Genomic DNA, 21,432 nt, shown 5'->3' with positions numbered 1-21,432 from the left:
TCAGCAAAGAATGACCTTCTCAGACTCTTCCTGAATGCTCAGCAGATCTTGATGCCCGTCAGCACTTCTCTGAAACCTTCCAAGCATGCACCCTTGCTGGAACACAGTCTAAACAAAATAAAGGCATCATCACGTATAGTATAGCAAAAAGGAAAAATGCAGCCCAAGATTGCCATGGTTACAGGGATGAGATGCAGTGGTTGTTCACTTGCTGTGCACACTCAGTGCTCCTGAAGAAGTATTGGGTCTGAGTACCCTGTTTGTGCTTCTGTTGGTGTATTTCAGACCGAGGGGAGGAAGAGCAAAAGGCCTGCTGAGAACTTGCCAGCAAACACCAGGTTTACTCAGCAGGGCAATGCAGTAAGACCCTTCAGCTGAGGTCATGTCCTATATATCCCCAAAGGAGAATGGCCAAGAAGCACATGGGCCTGGATGTGTTTCTCAAATTAAAAAAAAAAATTGATTGATACTGAACTATGAACTATATACTGTGGTGGAGTTAAAGTAAAATACAACATTTCTCCAATATTCCATGCATATTATATATCCAGTGAAGGCACAATGGACAGAAGTGGACCAGCCTGTTCCTGCCTCTTATTTACTGAATTTCTGGGGATCCAAAGTGAGCGGCATCTTCCAATAGGGCCTCCATTTTCCATAGCCTGTTTGACTTTGGAACCAAAGCAATGAGCCCAGGCAACTAGTAAATCTCCATAACCAGGATGCAGAGTGAAACTTTTCTGCCTGTAAGGAGATTCTGTTGGGAATATTTTGAGGAAAATAAGCCTCATTAGTGGCATGCATTATCACACTGGCAATAGTCCTGGAAAGGCTGAACTGCAATGTAATTTTTACTCCTTTACTGATGGACATCTCCATAGTTTCTAGTTTGGGTCTTCTATGAAACCTAAACCTAAAACCATCATCTGCCCTTATTCTCTATGGACACCTACTTCTGGTTCTGGAATTGGTGGCTCATTGGGGATTGCCGTTCAACTTCCTGAAAAATTGTACATGGCATCTCAAAGGGATACACCATTTGACACCACCAGCAATGTCTGAGGGTATTCATTTTTCCCAACACTCCTAGAGGATGATTTTAACTTAGAGCAAATGATTTTCAATAACAGCAGTTACAGAGAGCTGCAGACAGAACACAGGGATTGTGATTCAGACTTCTAAGTGTCTGAGGCAGCCCTGTTCTTGCACTTCACCATGTATATGACCTTTTGGCTCGGTACCAATGCAATACCAAGGAACTCAATCATTCAAATTATAACACTCTGGACAATTTCCATGGCCACAGAAAACTGAATTAAATGTAGTCAAGGTTGGAAAGAAAATTGTAGCAGGTACTGAGGAAAACAAACTAGGATGCTGAGAAGATGTACCGAGCCCCCTGACCTTCCAGCGCATAGGCAGGATTCACCAAGAGCAGACAAGGGACACAATGGCTAAGCCAGCCTTTATGATTCCCAGGAAGATAGATTTGATAGAGAAGCCTCATCCATATTTTTATGTACCACAGTCCTTTGTTTTCTTACAAATGATTTCTATGCACAGAAATATTTTTTCCTATACAAACCCTTTAAAATCTGACTTTACACCATCTTGTCTCCTTATTTTCTTATGTGATAGGTGGAGAGGCATGATGTGGGGCTGCTGTATTTGATGTTTCCCTGATGCAAAATGAAATGGCAGAGGACTTTCCTCATTAAAGATGTTTTCTTTTACCATTTAGGATGTTTGCTTACCAATTGAATCTATGAATATATACATGTAATATATACTTATATGCACAGAGACAAGGCATGTCTTCCCACACATGAACACACACACACACACACACACACACACACACACACACAAGAACTTGAACACACAGCTGTATATACAGGCACCAATAACAAGTACCAACCATTATTCAAATGCACAACATATATATTCTAAAACATAAATGGACAAAAGCACATACACATACACATCCACCCATCTCCCACACAGAGATCAATAAAAATACTGCTATGTTTCAGCACATTTACTGTCACTTGAGGAGGTAGTGGTACCTAAACAGTGTATAAGGCTCGTAGACTAACCCGGGTTGTACTGCCCAGCCAGTACTTATTTCTGAGTTAGGCACTTTTTCCATGCAGATGCTTGCTAATCCTATAAGTATGTTATAAGCTCTGCAGAGACAAGTGGATCCACACACCTTTCAGGATCCTAAGACAGAGGGTTTCAAGATCATCCTCCAGCAAACTCCAAGGTGAAACACACTCTGCTCCCTAAGCCTACGTGCTATTCCTGAAAAGACCATGGTAGTAAATACAGTTTTCCACAGTTATTATCCAGAAATTTTACAACACATTACAATTCATATTATATAAAAAACATCCTGAATGTCAGTCCAAAGGAGGTGAGTGAATTAACAGGTAATGATTTATCTGAAATGCAGCACTCTGCAGAACTATGAGGGGGAATCTGTACTGAAGGAAGCCATACCCATGATATACTCAGCAAGTTTCAAGGTCAGTGAGACACTTGGGCTCAAGGGACTATGATACATATAGATTGACCAAAACCACAGGTAAATACATGGACACTCAATACAACCAACAATATACATATTTGTGCAAATATACATTTCACACACTCACAAGCACACAAACACATACACACAAACACACACACTCAAATCCTCACATATTCACACACACACACACTCTACAGAAATCATAAGTGAGCAGGAATGTATGAAGACACCACAATGTTGGAAGAAGATTTGAATGTAGTCTATAAATATCTGATGTTTCAAGTGAGATTCAGGACTCTGATATCCAACTCTTGGGGACTGATACTGCTTAGGAACACACATCTTAGCCTATGGTGAGAAAGTTGGAGACATTTTATTCTTGAAGTCTCACATGTCTCATCCCAACCCTCAGCATGAGAGAAGTTTTCACACATCCCTGTTCATCCTGTCAGCTCTACAATCTAAGCTCTAGGAAAGGATTATAGGAAAACTGAGAGAAAACAGGACTGGCAAGATACTATTCAGGCTCTTTCTGTATGAAACAAGATCTCAGCAGGGTAAAGAGACCATCTTGCAATGCACCCAAATGACTCCTACAAAGCAAATGAGCTAAAGACCTGACTTTATCAAAGTTCTTTTATACTAAAATGGATGCACCCACATAGTACCTTTCTAACATAATGGCATGTAGGTGGGTAGTGTTTGTTCAAATTATACATCATAATGAACTGCAGCTTTTACTTCAGCAGGAGGATCTGCTTGCCTATCCTCCAGTGTCCTGTAAGAGGCTAACTCCACAGAAAGTCTTGTAAATGATCAGAGAAATGAACAACTGGATGAGACATGGAGAGTGCCTGGATAAGGTTCAGGATGGTTACATGGGCTTGCCTGTGTCTATGTTTAGAGAAGAGAGCAACCTGCCCCTTATGCTCATTCATCCTACCTGATGCTGCTTGGTACAGGGGTCATTCAAAATCTCGCAGCCTTTTATACACAAAATGTTCGTTAGTTTGCTGTCTTCTTCCAGTGCAATCTGCTCCTGTAGCAGTTCCCTTTTCTCAGTCCACAACATCTTGACTTTGTGCTTTTGATGATTATATTCACTTAGGAGTTGGCAATTATTGATCCTGAGCCAAAAACAAAAATGGTTGACTCCCAGAGAGCATCCATCTTCTTCCTACTCCTCCATGTACCAACCACCTTCATGGGCCCTGATCCCCAGTCAGCCTAAGACTATAGTCCAGATTAGTCATGGAATATTGCATAGAGTAAAGTCAAATGCAGAGGACAGCCACATTCCAGAAGACTCAAAGTACTTCTAAAAACGCTGACACCAGTAGGTTCTCATGTATCTCCCAGAAAAGGACATGGGCCATATGTGTACTAATGGGCCCATGGTGTTAAAAACCTATCTGTAGTTAGAGAGCAGACCTTCTCTAGGAGAGAACACACTCAAAATGTAGACAATCTTTCTATATGTCTCACAGAATCCACAGTATAAATCTCCTTTCAGAGCCCAAGAGGCTCAAGGTTGATTGATATCTCCATGATGGTGCAAATGTTTACTATCTCAAGGATATTGAGTTGGAAAGGAAAAATGTCAGGAGGGGCTCACAGACCCTTCACACTTGTTCAAAATGTGTCTAAGAGGTAAAAAGCCTAGAGCCTTGCATTGAAGGGGCAAGAATCCTTTTAAGAGGCAAACAGTTTACAACCTGAGCCCTCACTTTGGTTCAAAGACAAGGATGGGCAGACACATTCTGTTTCTAGTGCTTGTGTCATGACCATGTTAGTCACTCACCAGTATGAGTGATTTTCTTTTGTCAGTTCCTGGCTCTTGGACAAGGCTTCACTGATCTCTTGTGGCATTTTCTTGAGGTCAGTCATCATTTGGTGGTATTGCATCGTAAGCATGAACTTCTCAAAGTTTTTCCTGTGGGAGGGCATGGTCCAAGGAGCAAATATCCCCATGAACTAAGGATACAGGGATCAAGTCAATTCAAGCTGAATCGTCAATTACCCCATCCCCTATATGCCACATCCTTCCTCCTTGGTACTGGTTCTCCCAGGTGCTTATTAAACCTGTTACTCTTCACATGGGGCCAGTAGAGCCAGGGAAGTAAAAGAAGGGAGCTGGCGTGCTTTAGCTCCCTGAGAGGCCTTGAAGGAATAGACTAGCTCTCCAACAACTTTCCAGGAGCCTGTGCAACAGGACTGGGTCCACCTTAATCCTGAGAAGGCACTTCTGTTTTCATTTAATGAATTATCAATCATTGGAACTTTTGTCCATAAATTTCCAAAGGACATAATCAGTATTTACAGGGAAAAGGCTTTATAACATACACCAGGAGTTTTCAATGGGAACCCAAAGTGAACACAGAAGATACTTGCTGTCCTGCTCAAAGTGAGGCTCCCTGGATTCATCAAAATCATTAGAAAATGAGTTAGGGAATATCTCTGCCCCATCACATACTACAGACTCCTTAGATCATAAGTGGAACACACACACACACACACACACACACACACACACACACACACACTCAGAAACAATAAGAATGCCACATAGATGCAATGATGGGTCATCATCTCAGATTATCATGAACAAAATTGGAGAGAACAGCGATGAAATGCCTCCAGTCCAGAAATAATGAGAGGCAGCATGTGTGACCGGGCCCCTCTACATATTGACAGGACTAATTGCACCCAAAGTACTTCCAGGTTTATTACAATAATGATTTATCATAAATACACAGTACTTAGCATCTCCAAAAAATCAACACCTGTCCAGATTTGTAAAACTGCAGGGTGAGAACTCACATACTACTCCCCATATCCCAGACTCTGAGTCATGCCACAGGCTCCGATATACTTTTGGAGGAATCATAAGAGCCTGTGAACACATCTCATTCCTATCTGAATGAAATTCAGGCTCTGTCTTGAACATCCAATCAGCAAAATGAATTTGGACATGAAGTCAGCCTGGAATTGTAGCCTCCTATGATAAGAGGAAATCTGGGGTTAACATAGAGGGCCCAAGAGACTCAGCAAAGAACTGGGCATAATGACTACCTGTCGTTCAAGTCCTTGTTAGTATAATGGGCCAGGATTCCCCGGAGTTCATTTCTCTCATTTTCCATCTTCTGGAGATCCCTTTTGAGCTTGTCCAACCTCTTCATTCTCTGCTCCTCCTCATTGATGTTGGACGGTTGTGATGATGCCTTTCCAACAGACCCTGTAGGTAGATCAACACTAGTAAACTTGTAGAGATAAATTGACAGGGAATTGAGAAACTATACTTAGTCCCAAACATAAGCCCAAGGAACAGGAAATTCTAGAGACACAGTGAATCCCTGAAAGAACCGAAAATCATCTTTGAGCTGGACTCCTCAGCTATGTCCCTGTTCCCAACCACCTTCACTAAACATAAGCCTCACTCACTACTACAGTCCCCCTAGCCCTCAATTGTATAAGCAGACCCAGGCAAGAAGCATGGGAGGGCACTGTCAGGTCTTATCGGACAATGTATTTACTCCATAATGCTTAGCACCAACAGATTGACCATAAACACTAGTACCTAACATCTCCCACAAGCTAACACCTGTCAGGACTTCTTAAAATTGGTGATGCAAGCTCACACTCTACTACACTAACCCATACAGTAAATCAGGCCACATCATGTTTGTTCAAAACCAAAGTGTCTGAGACCTTGATTCAGGAGCAGTGGAATATCGTTCCCTGTCTTTGGTTTCACATACTCATGTAAACTACAGGAAACTGTTGAAGATTATGGGCTTCAACACTCTATCTTGACAGCACCATTGTGCTCTTCTCACAGAGCTTTCCCCCTGACATAATTCCCAAATCAGGAAATTAAGATCTCTGAGCAAAGCAACTGCAGGCTTGTAAATTCCTGGCTCTCTGAAAAACTAATCATCTGAAATTCTTGAATCTGGGTCTGCCATTGAGCAATATCAAGGATCCAGATCATAAGCCCTACTACTGGTAGGACCCGCCTAAGCCCACCTCTTCCAGGAAGCTCCCTGACCCTTGCCCAGGACTCACTGTGCCTTCCCCATGACCATTTCTTCCTTGTTTCCCAACAAGACAGAAGACCAGCCTCCTTCTGCCTCTTCTGCCTAGGCCTGGTCTCTGTCTGTATTCTATTCTCCCTCCGAAATATCCTGTGCAGCCTGGACAGCATGCCTGCTTCTGAACCCAGTAGGCTCTGAAGGAATAGCTCAGAGGCAGTTGGTATCACCACAACACTGGTGACATCACAGAAGATTCTACTGTTCTCATGGATACAAGGTTGCTAGATCTAAAGTTCTATGGTCCTTGGATGAGGGAGATTCTTCTCCATTATAAATCTACTTCTTGGGTCCATTTATGTAACATGCAGTCCAAGTCCCCTGCTTGCCTTCTTTCCCAGAGCCTATAATCATTCTCCTTGATCTTTAATTTTATGCAAGTTCAATTGTATTTTTTTGTTGTTCACATGTCTTAAGAGGAGATATTGTTTCAGTATAGACAGATATGTGTTTTCATGAATCTTTGTTTTAGGACCTCATTTTTGCAAAGTAAACTCCCTGTTCTTATCAATATAGGGACTCAGGTACAAGGGAATATCAAATTATACAGTTTATGTCCCTTCTTTAAAAGATAAAATCCCACATTCTCCCTTTCTCAGTTACAACCAGACAGAGCAGGCTTCTGTGAGCAAAGCTCAACAGGGACATTGGGTTGCTGCTCTGTAGTCCTATTAGCTCTCCCTTTACCAGCATCTATCTGTCTGAGTTCCCAGTTCCAGGTCTGAAGCTCTTGGGGGTTGGACTATGATCTGCATTCATAAGATATCTACAACTGAATACGATACATAGGGGTTAGGAAAGCCTCAGGTATGCCAAAACCTCAATGTCAATGGGTTCATAATTTCAGGAGATGCTTCTTTTGGCATTATAACCTGTGACTTCTGCCTTCTTGACCTGTGTGTGCTGAATGTATGGTAAAATGCCATGTATCCTCTTAGGTATAAAAGTGGATAATCATGTAAGTCCTTTCCATATAGATTGTGTTGTCTTTGACTACCACCTCCAGCCATGTAGTATCACTGCAACAATGTTCAAAGGTGTCTGTGGAGATGTTGGGGAAATCAGAAGTCCAGTCTATCTCTCAGATAGTCAGATGAATAGACTTTATGGAGAACTGGAGGGCCTGGAAAATGATCAAGAAATAGAGATTGTCTAACTGATGATCTTTGAGCCTGGGAAGGAATGGGAGAGGCATTCCAAACAAATATTGTAGGATGAATTCCTCCCTGTATTGGATATAATGGTTCCCAAGTAAGAAGGAAGTCCATCCACCCTTCCCTGAACTCTCCAGAGAGATTATACTTTTTCCACTCATGAACTTTTCTTTATTTGCCTGGGAACAGGAATCTGATCTCTGCATGCACAATGAAGGTTCCATCTATTCATAAGTTATTCACTGGTAATTATCAAGTTTTGGCTATGAAACATCAACTGTTGTCTGACAGAATGCCAAGGGAGTGGTAAAATTTTGGTTCCTGTACCTAAACTTGGTTTTGAGCATTTTCAGACTAGTGGATAGACCTTTTACTCAACCAGAGAAAGTATCATTAAAAACAAGCAAGTACTGTTATCCTCTGCTGACAGGCCAGATATCAGTGAAGTCAATTTCCTACATTTAACTTCATCTCTGGCCCCTCATCTGTACCCCAATTCTGGGAGAAGTGTCGTTGTTTACATTTTTTTTTTTTACTATAAATCTGACATACTGTGTAAAGAAATCAGGCCAGGATGAGAAGTCTAGATATAACATACTTTGTTCTGAGCATCTGTGAAACTATTGTGGACCACAGTCAGATAGCCTGGTGAAGGTTAATTACCAGAGCCCCGCCAATGTTTTCTAGCAGAGTGATCCTTCTCTCCAGTGTCCAACAGCATCCTTTGGGTTCAACTACCCATTGACTATTTTTAAATCTCCTCTTTCCCCTCAGTTATACTATGGAGTCTCAGGCAACAGTGGGTCACAATATGTCACCAGAATGTCAGTGGATCCACTGTTCTTTGGTCCAATTTTTGGACAGCTAAGTCAGTGAGCTGGTTACCTCTGGTGTCAAGGGAGTCATTAAGTTGATGTCCTCAGCATTGGAACCAAGAAGCTTGTGGAGGAATGCAAGTAGTTTCCAGTAGAGGCAAGAATTCCTCTTTGTTTCCATTGTGCTTTCTGCTAGAAGTGATGAGCCCTTCTTCTCTGTAGATCATAGCATTCACCTGTGCAGTAACTGAAGCATAGTGACTTGTGGTATGCAATAACAGGTCTTCTTTTTCACCATGCATTTGGAATATAAGTCTTGGATCCAAATCATTTCACTTTCAATAACTGCTGAAGACCTGTGGACCTGGTTCCACATTTAATGAAGATGTTCCCATCCATGTAGAGCATTGCATCAGAATCTTTTATGTGATGCAGGGGTGTCTCTTAGATCTAGACTGATGCTTTTCATCTTGTTTGTTTCCTCATACAATTCTTGATGAACTTTTGTGGGTCATCATCTGGCAAGATGGTAGCTGGATTGATGACAGTGGGTTTTTCAAACCAGACTCCAGGACCTTCTATTGTGTCACACATGCAATGAACAGCCAGGGTTCTTGTGTTACTTTGAGAAGAATCTCAACTGCATGGGTTGATGTAAGTATAAGATGCTGACCCAGAGTTCACTTCTCTGCTTCTTTCACTAGAATGCTGGTAGCCATCCCGGGTCTTAGACAAGTGGACCAGCTTGAGGATATAGGATCCAATAGCCTGGATAGGTTTACTACATAGTGATTCCAAGGTCCTAATATGTCTGGTCCCACAACCTTTTTAGTAACTTTTGTTTCATGAATGTGTAGATGACAAGCCTGGAATGCATCTGTAAGTACTAGGGTTGGATCCAAAATCACCTGTCTTTAAAGTCTCAAACATGATATGTGTGGAGTCATTCCAAATTAGAGAATCAATTCCCTCATTTGTGCTGGTGTTTTTTTTTTTTTTTTTTGGTTTGGACCTTATTTTTTATTTTCTATATTTTTTGTTTATATTTCAAATGATTTCCCCTTTCCTGGTTGCCCCCTCCCCGTAAGTCCCATAAGCCCTCTTCCCTCTGCCCATTCCCCAATCATCCACCTCCTTTTTCTCAGTCTTGGTCATCCCCTATAATGGTGCATCAAGCCTTTCCAGGACTAGGACCCTCCTCTTCCTTCTTCTTAGGAATCATTTGATATGTCAATTGTGTCTTGAGTATTCAGAGATTCTTGGCTAATATCCACTTATTAGTGATTGCATTCCATGTGTATTCTTTTGTGATTGGGTTACCTCACTTAGGATATTTTCCAATTTCAAACATTTCCCAAAAAATTTCACTAATTCATTGTTTTTAATTGCTGAGTAGTGTAAATTGTGTAAATATATGAAATTTTCTGTATCCATTCCTCGATTGAGGGACCTCTGGTTTCTTCAGCTTCTGGCTACTGTAAATAAGACTGCTGTGAACCTAGTGGAGCATGTGTCCTTACTGCATGCAGGGAATCCTCTGGGTATATGCCCAGAAGTGGTATAGCAGGGTCCTGTGGAAGTGTCTTGTCCAGGTTTCTGAGGCACCACCAGACTGATTTCCAAAGTGGCTGTACCAACTTGGATGTAATTAATGACTACTATTTCTATAGGGGTTTTGGGACCATTTAGATAGTGTACCTTATCTTGATTTAACTGTGGTATGTGGCTTTGGGTTGGAATGACAGCTCAGCAAGTAGGACCCTTGGCTGCTCCTCCAGAGGTCCTGAATTCAATTCCTGAACACCCACAAGGGGGCACACAACAATCTCTAAGGGGATCTTATGCCCCCTTCTGGCATGTTGGTGTATATGCAGCAGAGCATTCATCCACATAAAAACAATAAATGAAAGATTCCTTTTGATCTAGATTTTCTGAATTGGTTAGCATAGGCTTTTCTTGTAAGACAGGATAATCTTTTTTATTTAGTCGGTTTCTGTTTTTATGTCTCCCTTTTAATTTCTTTTTTTATTCGATATAATTTATTTACATTTCAAATGATTTCCCCTTTTCTAGCCCCCCACTCCCCGAAAGTCCCATAAGCCCCCTTCTCCTCCCCTGTCCTCCCACCCACCCCTTCCCACTTCCCCGTTCTGGTTTTGCCGAATACTGCTTCACTGAGTCTTTCCAGAACCAGGGGCCACTCCTCCTTTCTTCTTGTACCTCATTTGATGTGTGGATTATGTTTTAGGTATTACAGTTTTCTAGGTTAATATCCACTTATTAGTGAGTGCATACCATGATTCACCTTTTGAGTCTGGGTTACCTCACTTAGCATGATGTTCTCTAGCTCCATCCATTTGCCTAAGAATTTCATGAATTCATTGTTTCTAATGGCTGAATAGTACTCCATTGTGTAGATATACCACATTTTTTGCATCCACTCTTCTGTTGAGGGATACCTGGGTTCTTTCCAGCATCTGGCAATTATAAATAGGGCTGCTATGAACATAGTAGAGCATGTATCCTTATTACATGGTGGGGAATCCTCTGGGTATATGCCCAGGAGTGGTATAGCAGGATCTTCTGGAAGTGAGGTGCCCAGTTTTCGGAGGAACCGCCAGACTGATTTCCAGAGTGGTTGTACCAATTTGCAACCCCACCAGCAGTGGAGGAGTGTTCCTCTTTCTCCGCACCCTCTCCAACACCTGCTGTCTCCTGAATTTTTAATCTTAGCCATTCTGACTGGTGTAAGATGAAATCTCAGGGTTGTTTTGATTTGCATTTCCCTAATGACTAATGAAGTTGAGCATTTTTTAAGATGCTTCTCCGCCATCCGAAGTTCTTCAGGTGAGAATTCTTTGTTTAACTCTGTACCCCATTTTTTAATAGGGTTGTTCGGTTTTCTGGAGTCTAACTTCTTGAGTTCTTTATATATATTGGATATTAGCCCTCTATCTGATGTAGGATTGGTGAAGATCTTTTCCCAATTTGTTGGTTGCCGATTCGTCCTCTTGATGGTGTCCTTTGCCTTACAGAAACTTTGTAATTTTATGAGGTCCCATTTGTCAATTCTTGCTCTTAGAGCATACGCTATTGGTGTTCTGTTCAGAAACTTTCTCCCTGTACCGATGTCCTCAAGGGTCTTCCCCAGTTTCTTTTCTATTAGCTTCAGAGTGTCTGGCTTTATGTGGAGGTCCTTGATCCATTTGGACTTGAGCTTAGTACAAGGAGACAAGGATAGATCAATTCGCATTCTTCTGCATGCTGACCTCCAGTTGAACCAGCGCCATTTGTTGAAAAGGCAATCTTTTTTCCATTGGATGTTTTCAGCCTCTTTGTGGAGGATCAAGTGGCCATAGGTGTGTGGGTTCATTTCTGGAAATTCAATCCTGTTCCATTGATCCTCCTGCTTGTCGCTGTACCAATACCATGCAGTTTTTAACACTATTGCTCTGTAGTATTGCTTGAGGTCAGGGATACTGATTCCCCCAGATTTTCTTCTCTTGTTGAGAATAGTTTTAGCTCTCCTGGGTTTTTTGTTGTTCCAGATGAATTTGATAATTGCTCTTTCTAACTCTGTGAAGAATTGAGTTGGGATTTTGATGGGTATTGCATTGAATCTGTATATTGCTTTTGGCAAAATGGCCATTTTAAAAATATTGATTCTACCGATCCATGAGCATGGGAGGTTTTCCCATTTTTTGAGGTCTTCTTCCATTTCCTTCTTCAGAGTCTTGAAGTTCTTGTCATACAGATCTTTCACATGTTTGGTAAGAGTCACCCCAAGATACTTTATACTGTTTGTGGCTATTGTGAAGGGGGTCATTTCCCTAATTTCATTCTCAGCCTGCTTATCCTTTGAGTATAAGAAGGCATTGATTTGCTTGTGTTGATTTTATAACCTGCCACTTTGCTGAAGTTGTTTATCAGCTGTAGGAGCTCTCTAGTGGAGTTTTTTGGGTCATTTATGTAGACTATCATGTCGTCTGCAAATAATGATAGTTTGACTTCTTCCATTCCAATTTGTATCACTTTGACCTCCTTATGTTGTCGAATTGCCCGAGCTAGTACCTCAAGTACAATATTGAAAAGATAAGGAGAAAGGGGGCAGCCTTGTCTGGTCCCTGATTTCAGTGGGATTGCTTCAAGTTTCTCTCCATTTAGTTTGATGCTGGCTACCGGTTTGCTGTATATTGCTTTTACTATATTTAGGTATGGGCCTTGAATTCCTGTTCTCTCCAAGACTTTAAGCATGAAAGGATGCTGAATTTTGTCAAATGCTTCTCAGCATCCAATGAAATGACCATGTGGTTTTGTTCTTTGAGTTTGTTTATGTAGTGGATTGCATTGATGGATTGCCGTATATTGAACCAACCCTGCATTCCTGGGATAAAGCCTACTTGATCATGGTGGATGATCGTTTTGATGTGTTCTTGGATTCGGTTGGCAAGAATTTTATTGAGTATTTTTGCATCGATGTTCATAAGGGAAATTGGTCTGAAGTTCTCTTTCTTTGTTGGATCTTTGTGTGGCTTTGGTATCAGCGTAATTGTGGCTTCATAGAAGGAATTGGGTAGTGTTTCTTCTGTTTCTATTTTGTGGAATAGTTTGAAGAGTATTGGTGTTAACTCTTCTTTGAAGGTCTGATAGAATTCTGCACTGAAACCATCTGGTCCTGTGCTTTTTTTGGTTGGTAGACTTTCTATGACTCCTTCTATTACTTTAGGCATTATGGGAGTGTTTAGATAGTCTAGTTGGTCCTGATGTAATTTTGGTATTTGGTATCTGTCAAGGAAATTGTCCATTTCCTCCAGATTCTCCAGTTGTGTTGAGTACAGGCTCTTGTAGTAGGATCTGATGATTTTTTTTATTTCCTCAGTTTCTGTTGTTATACTCCCTTTTCATTTCTAAGTTTGTTAATTTGGATACTTTCTCTGTGCCCTTTGGTCAGTCTGGCTAAGGGTTTATCTATCTTGTTGATTTTCTCAAAGAACCAGCTCCTGGTTGTGTTGATTTTTTGTATGGTTCTCTTTGTTTCTACTTGATTGATTTCGGCCCTGAGTTTGATGATTTCCTGCCTTCTACTCCTCCTGGGTGAAATAGCTTCTTTTTGTTCTAGGGCTTTCAGGTGTGTCATTAAGCTGGTAATGTATGCTCTCTCCATTTTTTTTGGAGGCACTCAGGGCTATGAGTTTTCCTCTTAGCACTGCTTTCATTGTGTCCCATAGATTTGGGTATGTTGTGTTTTCATTTTCATTGTGTTCTAAAAAGTCTTTAATTTCTTTCTTTATTTCTTCCTTGACCAAGTTATGATTGAGTAGAATATTGTTCAGTTTCCACGTGTATGTGGGTTTTCTGTTGTTTTTGTTGCTATTGAAGACCACTTTTACTCCATAGTGATCTGATAGGAGGCATGGGATTAGTTCGCTCTTCTTATATTTGTTGAGGTCTGTCTTGTGACCAATTATATGGTCAATTTTGGAGAAGGTACCATGAGGTGCTTAGAAAAAGGTATATTCTTTTGTTTTAGGATCGAATGTTCTATATATATCTGTTAAATCTAATTGGTCCAAAGCTTCAATTAGTTTCATTGTGTCCCTGTTTAGTTTCTGTTTTCCTGATCAGTCCATTGAGGAAAGTGCAGTGTTAAAGTCACCCACAATTATTGTGTTAGGTGCAATGTGTGCTTTGAGTTTTAATAAAGTTTCTTTTGCGAAAGAGGGTGCCCTTGCATTTGGAGCATCGATGTTCAGGATTGAGAGTTCTTCTTGTTGTATTTTTCCTTTGACCAATAAGAAGTGTCCCTCAGAGTCTCTTTTGATGACTATGGGTTGAAAGTCAATTTTATCTGATATTAAAATGGCTACTCCAGCTTATTTCCTGAGACCATTTGCTTGTAAAATTGTCTTCCAGCCTTTTACTCTAAGGTAGTGTTTGTCTTTGACCCTGAGGTGTGTTTCCTCTAAGCAGCAAAATGTAGGGTCCTGTTTACGTATCCAGTCAGTTAATCTGTGTCTTTTTATTGGGGCATTAAGTCCATTGATGTTAAGAGATATTAAGAAATAGTGATTGTTACTTCCTATCATTTTTGACATTATTTTTAAATTTGATTGCTTAACTTCTTTTGGGTTTGATGAAAGGTTACTATCTTGCTTTTTCCAGGGTGAAGTTTCCCTCCTTGTATTGGTGTTGTCCTCCTATTATCCTTTGTAGGGCTGGGTTTGTGAATAGATATTGGGTAAACTTGGTTTTGTCATGAAATATCTTAGTTTCTCCATCTACGGTGATTGAAAGTTTTGCTGGATATAGTAGTTTTGGTTGGCATTTGTGTTCTCTTAGAGTCTGCATGAGATCTGCCCAGGACCTTCTAGCCTTCATAGTCTCAGGTGAAAAGTCTGCTGTGATTCTGATAGGTCTTCCTTTATATGTTACTTGGCCTTTTTCTCTTACTGCCTTTAATATTCTTTCTTTGTTTAGAACATTTGGTGTTTTGATTATTATGTGACAGGAAGTATTTCTGTTCTGGTCCAGTCTGCTTGGAGTTCTGTAGGCTTCTTGTATATTCATGGGCATCTCTCTCTTTAGGTTAGGGAAGTTTTCTTCCATAATTTTATTGAAGATATTTACTGGCCCTTTAAGTTGTGATTCTTCACTCTCATCTATGCCTATAATCCTTAGGTGTGGTCTTCTCATTGTGTCCTGGATTTCCTGGATATTTTGGGTTGCAAGCTTTTTGCATTTTGCATTTTTTTTAACTGTTGTGTCCATGGTTTCTATGGAATCTTCAGCATCTGAGATTCTTTCTTCTATCTCTTGTATTCTGTTGTTGATATTTGCATCTCTGTCCCCTGATTTCTTCCCAAGGCTTTCTATCTCCAAAGTTGTCTCCCTTTGAGTTTTCTTAGTTGTTTCTACTTCTGATTTTAGATCCTGGATGGCTTTACTTAGCTCCTTCACTTGCTTGTTTGTGCTTTCCTGTAATACTTTAAGAGATTTTTGTGTTTCCTCTTTCATGACCTCAGCGTGTTGACCAAAGTTCTCCTGTATTTCTTTAAGTGTTTTTTGCGTTTCCTCATTATTGGCTTTTGTATTCTCCTGAATTTCTTTCAATGATTTTTGTGTTTCCCTTGCAAGGGCTTCTAACTTTTGATCCATTTTCTCCTGAATTTCTTTAAGTATGTCCTTCATCTTTTCCTGTACCAGCATCATGACCAGTGATTTTAGATCCAAATCTTGTTTTACTGGTGTAATGGGCTATCCAGGACATGTTGGTAGAGGAGAGTTGGGTTCAGATGTTGCCATATTGCCTTGATTTCTGTTAGTGACGTTCCTGCGTTTACCTTTTGCCATCTAGTTCTCACTTGTGTTAGTTTGTCTTGCCAGTGCTGGACTCACCAGTGCAAGCTGCCCCTTCCCAGTTGGCCTCTGGTGCACAGCTTACCTCCTGCACTGCCTGTAGACAGGGTGCTTCTGCCCAGGCTGTTCAGATCTCAAAGCAGGCACCCGAAGGCTCCCGCTGGGGTCCGCTGGATTCACTGGAGCACACCGACTTCTCCCAGCTCACCGCCCAGAAGTCCCTCTAGCCTCTGGCAGGACCTGGAGATGTGGTGCTGCTGCCCATGCTGATCTGGATCCAGAAGCGGAGAGAGTTGAACTGAGGGCTCCCGCCTGAGTCCTTGCCCCAGATTGTATCTGTGGACCAGATGGTGCCCGTGTCCACCCCCAGGGAGCACAGACTGTGTATGCTGCAGGGACCTCCCCTGTGTTCTGATCACTCCGCTGGGCAGCCGATCCCCCAACTGGGCTGGCGCACACAAGGTTAGCCTGGCCGCCCAGGCCCTGAGTCCACGCAAAAGCCTGGGAGGCCAAGGTCCGAGCAAAGTTCCCCTAGGGCTATGACTGTTAATTGTGTCTGCCAGGTGACCAGGATGGCGGGCGTGCATGCTCGCGCTCCCCGAAAGCGCTGGGAGAGTCTGCTGTGCTAACAACCTCCTGGGCGGGTTGACACACAGATGGCCCACCAAGCCGCCCAGTTCTTGGGGTCAGTCCTGGGCCTTTTGGGGCCTAGACCCCAGCTTTGTTAGCCTCAGGCTATGCCTGTAAGGGCTCTGCCCGCCAGAGCTCTCTGTTGTCCTGCAGGCAAAATGGTGGCAGGCACGTAGGCCAGGGCAAAAAACCTCCTGGCTGGGCTGGCAACCCGATGGCCCTCCGAACAGCCCAGGGCCTGGGTGCAGGCCAACGCTCGTCGGGCTCACACCCCCGCGGTGTTGGCCTCGGATTATGTTTGTGTACCTCAGTCTGTCCGATCTCTCTGGAGTCCTAAACCAAGATGGAGGTGAGCCTCTCCTGACTGGCGGGAGGCCGAGTTCTGAAGTGGCTTCCGTGCAGCGAAAGGTGCCGCAAAACCACAGCTGCTTGTAGCCCGGCTGGCCAGAGAAGGTCAGTGGTCATGAGCGCAGGGCCTAAATGGACCCTGTGTCGCCTTGGTTCCACTGCTGATGGCCCTTCAGCTGGACCAGCCACTGCTGCACTGCTGCGGCCGCTGCCGCAGCTGCTGCCGCCCCGCCTCCCTTTTAATTTCTGATTTTGTTAATTTGGGTACTATCTCTGTGGCTTTTAGTTGGTTTGGCTAAGGGTTTATCTATCTTGTTGATTTTTTTTTTGATTCTTTCTATCTTGTATTTTGCTTCATTTTTGTTGACTTCAGTCCTGAGTTTGAGTATTTCCAGACATAATTCTCTTAAATATGTTTGCTTGTTTTCATTCTAGACATTTATCATGTGCTTTTAAGATTCTGGTATAAGATGTATAAGATGACTCCAAATCCTTTTATTTTATTTATTTATTTATTTTGCCTATCACCAAATTACTCTTTTTGTCTTTAATTGGATATTTTATTTATGTACATTTCTTAAGCTCTTTACAGCTTTTTCCTCTGCAAACCTGCTATCCCAACACCAGTTATACTACTTCTATGAGTGTTCACCTGCCACCCACCTCCCCACTCCTGCTTCACTGCCCTAGCATTCTGCTACATTGGTGCATAAAGCTTTCACAGGACCATGGGTTCCTCTGTCATGTATGCCAAATAAAGTCCCTTAAGCCCTTTCCCTCCATCTTAATTCTCTACTGGGCTCACTGTGGGTTGCCAGGAAACATAGGCATCTGTATTTGTAAGGATGTAGCAGAGCATCTTAGGAGATATCTGTATCAGTCTACTGTCAGCAAGCACTTCTTGACACCCACAATAATGTCTGGATTTGGTGTCTGCATGTGGGATGGATCCCCAGGAAGGGCAGTCTTTGGATGGCCTTTCCTTCAGTCTCTGCTCCATTCTTTATGTCTGGATTTTCTTTAAATAGGAGCAATTCTGGGTTACAATTTTGGAAATGGGTAAGTGGCCCTTTCCTTCAACTGGGAGACCGTGCCTAATCTCTGGATATGGTCTCCAAGGTTCTCCCTCCCCTTTGTTGTGCGTGTCAGCTAATGTCATCCCTCTGGGGTCCTGGGATGCATTTGCTTTCCTGGAATCTGGGACTTTTTGGTTACTAATCCCATTCCCCAAGGCACTGAGGCTTCTGTTGCACTTGAGGCAGTGGGGTTCAGAACTGAGGCTTCCTCTTGGTAAATGTTTCCTTTGAGGAGTATGAAGTGTCTTTCCCCATCTCTTTTGATAAGTTTTGGTTGAAAGTCTACTTTCTTGGACATGACAATGGCTTCTCCAACTTGGTTCTTGGGATTATATGCTTCAAATTTTTTTGTGGCACTTTATTCTAAAGGAGTGTCCTTCTTTGCTACTGATTTAAGTTTCTTGTCTACAGCACAAAGCTGCATACTATTTCTGTTTCCAGTTTCTTAGCCTATATCTTTTTATTGGGGCATTGAACCCCTGGATGTTGAGGGATATTGAAGAGAGATTATTGTTAATTCCAGTCATTTTTGTTATCATGGTGGTATTGTGAGTGAGATTCTCTTCATTATGAGTTCTTGTGAGATGATTCCCTTCTTGCATTTTTTGGGTACAATTACACTACTTTGTTGGAATTTTTCTTCTAGTATCCATTGTAGTGATGCATTGTTGAAAGAAATTGTTTAAATTTGGTTTTGTGGCAGAATATCTTGGTATCTCTATCTATGAGGTTAGAGAGTTTCACTTTGTATAGTAGCCAAGACTGGCGTTTGTGTTTTCTTAGGGTTTGCAGGAAATTTATTCAGGTTTTTCTGGATTTTATCATCTATGGTGAGAATTTTGGTGTAATCCTCATAGGTCTGACTTTATAAGTTATTTGACCTTTTTCCCTTACAGTTTGTAATATTTTCTTTCTTTTGTTTGTACATTTACTCTTTTGATTATTGTGTGACAGGATGATATTTGTACAGATCCAATTGATTTGGTATGTTGTAGCCTCCTTGGACATTCATGGCTGTCTCTGTTTTTAGGTTAAGGAAGTTTTCCTCTATTCTTTTGTTGAAGATGTTTTCTATACCTTTGAACTGGTAAACTTCACCCTTTTCTATTTCTATTATTCTTATGGTTGACCTTTTCCTTGTATCATGAATGTTCTGGATGTTATGGATTAGGAGTTTTTACCCTTTGTATTTTCTTTGATTGACTTTTCAATACCATCTATGGTATCTCCTATACCTGAGATTCTCATTTCTATCTATAGTATTGTATTGGTGATGCTTGCATCTGTAGCCCCTGATCTCCTTTTTACATTGTCCATCTCCATGGATGTCCCCATTTCTAGTCATTTTAATGTTCTTTTATCTTTTTAGTGGTTATCTTCTTTATATACAATTCAGATATTATCCACCTTCACACTTTCTCCTCCACAAACCAATATCAACTCCACACCGACACTTGTCACTATGAGGATGCTCCCTCAAACCCTCACCCACTCCTGCCTCTGTGCCTAGCATTTCCCTACATTGGGTAATCAGTCCTACACAGTACCAAAGACCTCCTCTCCCACTGATGCCAAATAAGGCAGTCCTCTGCTGCATATTCAACTGGAGCTATGGATCCCACCATGTGTACTCTTCGGTTGGTGTTTTGTGAGATGATTCATTTCTTGAGTTTTATCTTGGGTCCCAACCTGGGGTCTTTGGGTGTTCTGGTTGGTTGATATTGTTGTACTACTTAGGGATCTGAAAACACCTTCAACTCCTTCATTCCTTGCCCTAACTTCTCAATCAGCTTCCCCATGTTCAGTCTGATGTTTGGGTGTATGCTTATCCATCTGTAGTGGTCTGTATCAGGCAGAGCATCTCAGGAGAGAGGTTTATCAGACTTCTGTCAACATCAGGCTTCTTGGCATCAGCAGTAGTGCCTGGCTTTGGTGTCTGAAGATGGGATGGATCCCTTGGTGGTGAAGTCTCTGGTTGGCCTTTCCTTCAGGCTCCACACCACTTTTTGTCCCAGCATGGCTTTTGACAGGAGGAATTCTGGATTAATATTTTTGAAGTGGTTGTCTGACCCCATCCCTCAAACAGGAGACTCCATATCCATTGGATGGGGTCTCTACACCTTCTATCTCCCCTTTGCTGTGTATTTAGGCTAATGTCCTCCCTGTTGGGCCCTGGGAGTCTCTTGGGTCCCTGGTATCTGGGACTTTATAGTGGCTATCCACAGTTCCTACTTCCCCACAGATACAAACTTCCTTTAAAAATACTGACCCTCTATACTTCTCCCCCATTTCCTCCAATATCTGAACTGACACCCCCTTTTACCTCCCCCTCCTCTCTCCCTTCCACAACCCTCTCTTCCTCTACTTTCCAATATTCTTTTCTTCCCCCATCTCAGTAGAACTGTACCATCCACACATGGATGTGATCTTCCTTATCCTCGGGTTTCATATGGTCTGTGAGTTGTATCATGGGTATTCCAAGCATTTATTGACTAAACTCCATTTATCAGTGAGTACATGCAACAGGTGTTCTTTTTACCAACTCAGGGTGATATTTTCAACTTCCAAACATTTGCCTACGAATTTCACAAAGTCATTGCTTTTAATGGCTGATACTACTCCATTGTATAACATATCACATTTTCTCTATCCACTCCTCTGTTGAGGAAGATACTGAGGGATCCATTCCTCTATTGAGGGTGTTGTTCAGCTTCTGCTTATTATAAATAAAGGTGCTATGAACATTGTTGGTCATGTAACCTTGTTATATATTAGAGCATCTTTGGAGTATATGCACTGTGGTAGGTATATCTGGGTGTTGAGGTAGAACTATTTCCAAAATTCTCAGAAACTACCAGATTGACTTCCAAAGTGATTTTTCCAGGTTTCATTCCCAATATCAATGGGGGAATGTTTCTCTTTTCCCACACCTGAGTTGTTGATCTTAGCCATGCTGCCTGCAATGGTGGAATCTCAGGGTCATTTGATTTGCATTTCCCTGATTAGGATGATGGTGAACTTAGAATTCTTTAAGTAATTCTAAGACATTCAAGATTCCTCAGTTGAGATTTCTCTTTTTATCTCTGTACCCCATTCATTAATGGGGTTATTTGGTTCTCTGGAGTCTAACTTCTTGAGTTCTTTGTATATTTGGATGTTAGCCTTCTATAGGATGTAGGGTTGGTAAAAATCTTTTCCCTATCTGTGGATTGCCAATCTGTACTATTGACAGTGTCCTTTGTCTTGCAAAAGCTTTTCAATCCTATGGGGTTCCATTTGTCAATAGTTGATCTTAGAGCATTAGCCATTGGTGTTAGGTACAGGAACTTACCGCCTGTGCCAATGTGTTCAGGGTTCTTTTTCACTTTGCCTTGTATTACATTCAGCATATCTGGTTTTATGTGGAGTTCCTTGATCCACTTGGACTTG

The 21,432-nt window shown here is 41.7% G+C and overlaps 1 protein-coding gene across 1 annotated transcript; it reads right to left on the bottom strand.

The window, feature by feature from the left end:
• Positions 1-6,749, bottom strand: LOC127690770 (uncharacterized). Its single transcript, XM_052190297.1, has 5 exons — positions 6,599-6,749; positions 5,606-5,768; positions 4,335-4,466; positions 3,477-3,660; positions 1-108 (listed from the first exon to the last, which is right to left on the bottom strand). The coding sequence occupies exons 1-5, from the start codon at positions 6,735-6,737 to the stop codon at positions 1-3; spliced, it is 726 nt and encodes a 241-aa protein (XP_052046257.1). The 5' UTR covers positions 6,738-6,749.
• Positions 6,750-21,432: the final 14,683 nt, after the last annotated feature.

This window comes from Apodemus sylvaticus, chromosome 8 (assembly GCF_947179515.1).
Source record: "Apodemus sylvaticus chromosome 8, mApoSyl1.1, whole genome shotgun sequence".
NCBI classification, from domain to species: domain Eukaryota; kingdom Metazoa; phylum Chordata; class Mammalia; order Rodentia; family Muridae; genus Apodemus; species Apodemus sylvaticus.
The sequence above is the reverse complement of the archived record's forward strand: the minus strand, read 5'-3'. Positions and strand labels throughout refer to the sequence as shown.

Coding starts and splice junctions, on each gene's coding strand:
- LOC127690770 (XM_052190297.1), bottom strand. CDS start 6,737: ATGCTGTCCAGGCTGCACAGGATATTTCGGAGGGAGAATAGAATACAG. Junction 4,467..5,605: donor AACAAGGACTTGAACGACAG/GTAGTCATTATG, acceptor GCCCTCCCACAG/GAAAAACTTTGAGAAGTTCA. Junction 109..3,476: donor CCTGTACCAAGCAGCATCAG/GTAGGATGAATG, acceptor TATTTTGTTTAG/ACTGTGTTCCAGCAAGGGTG.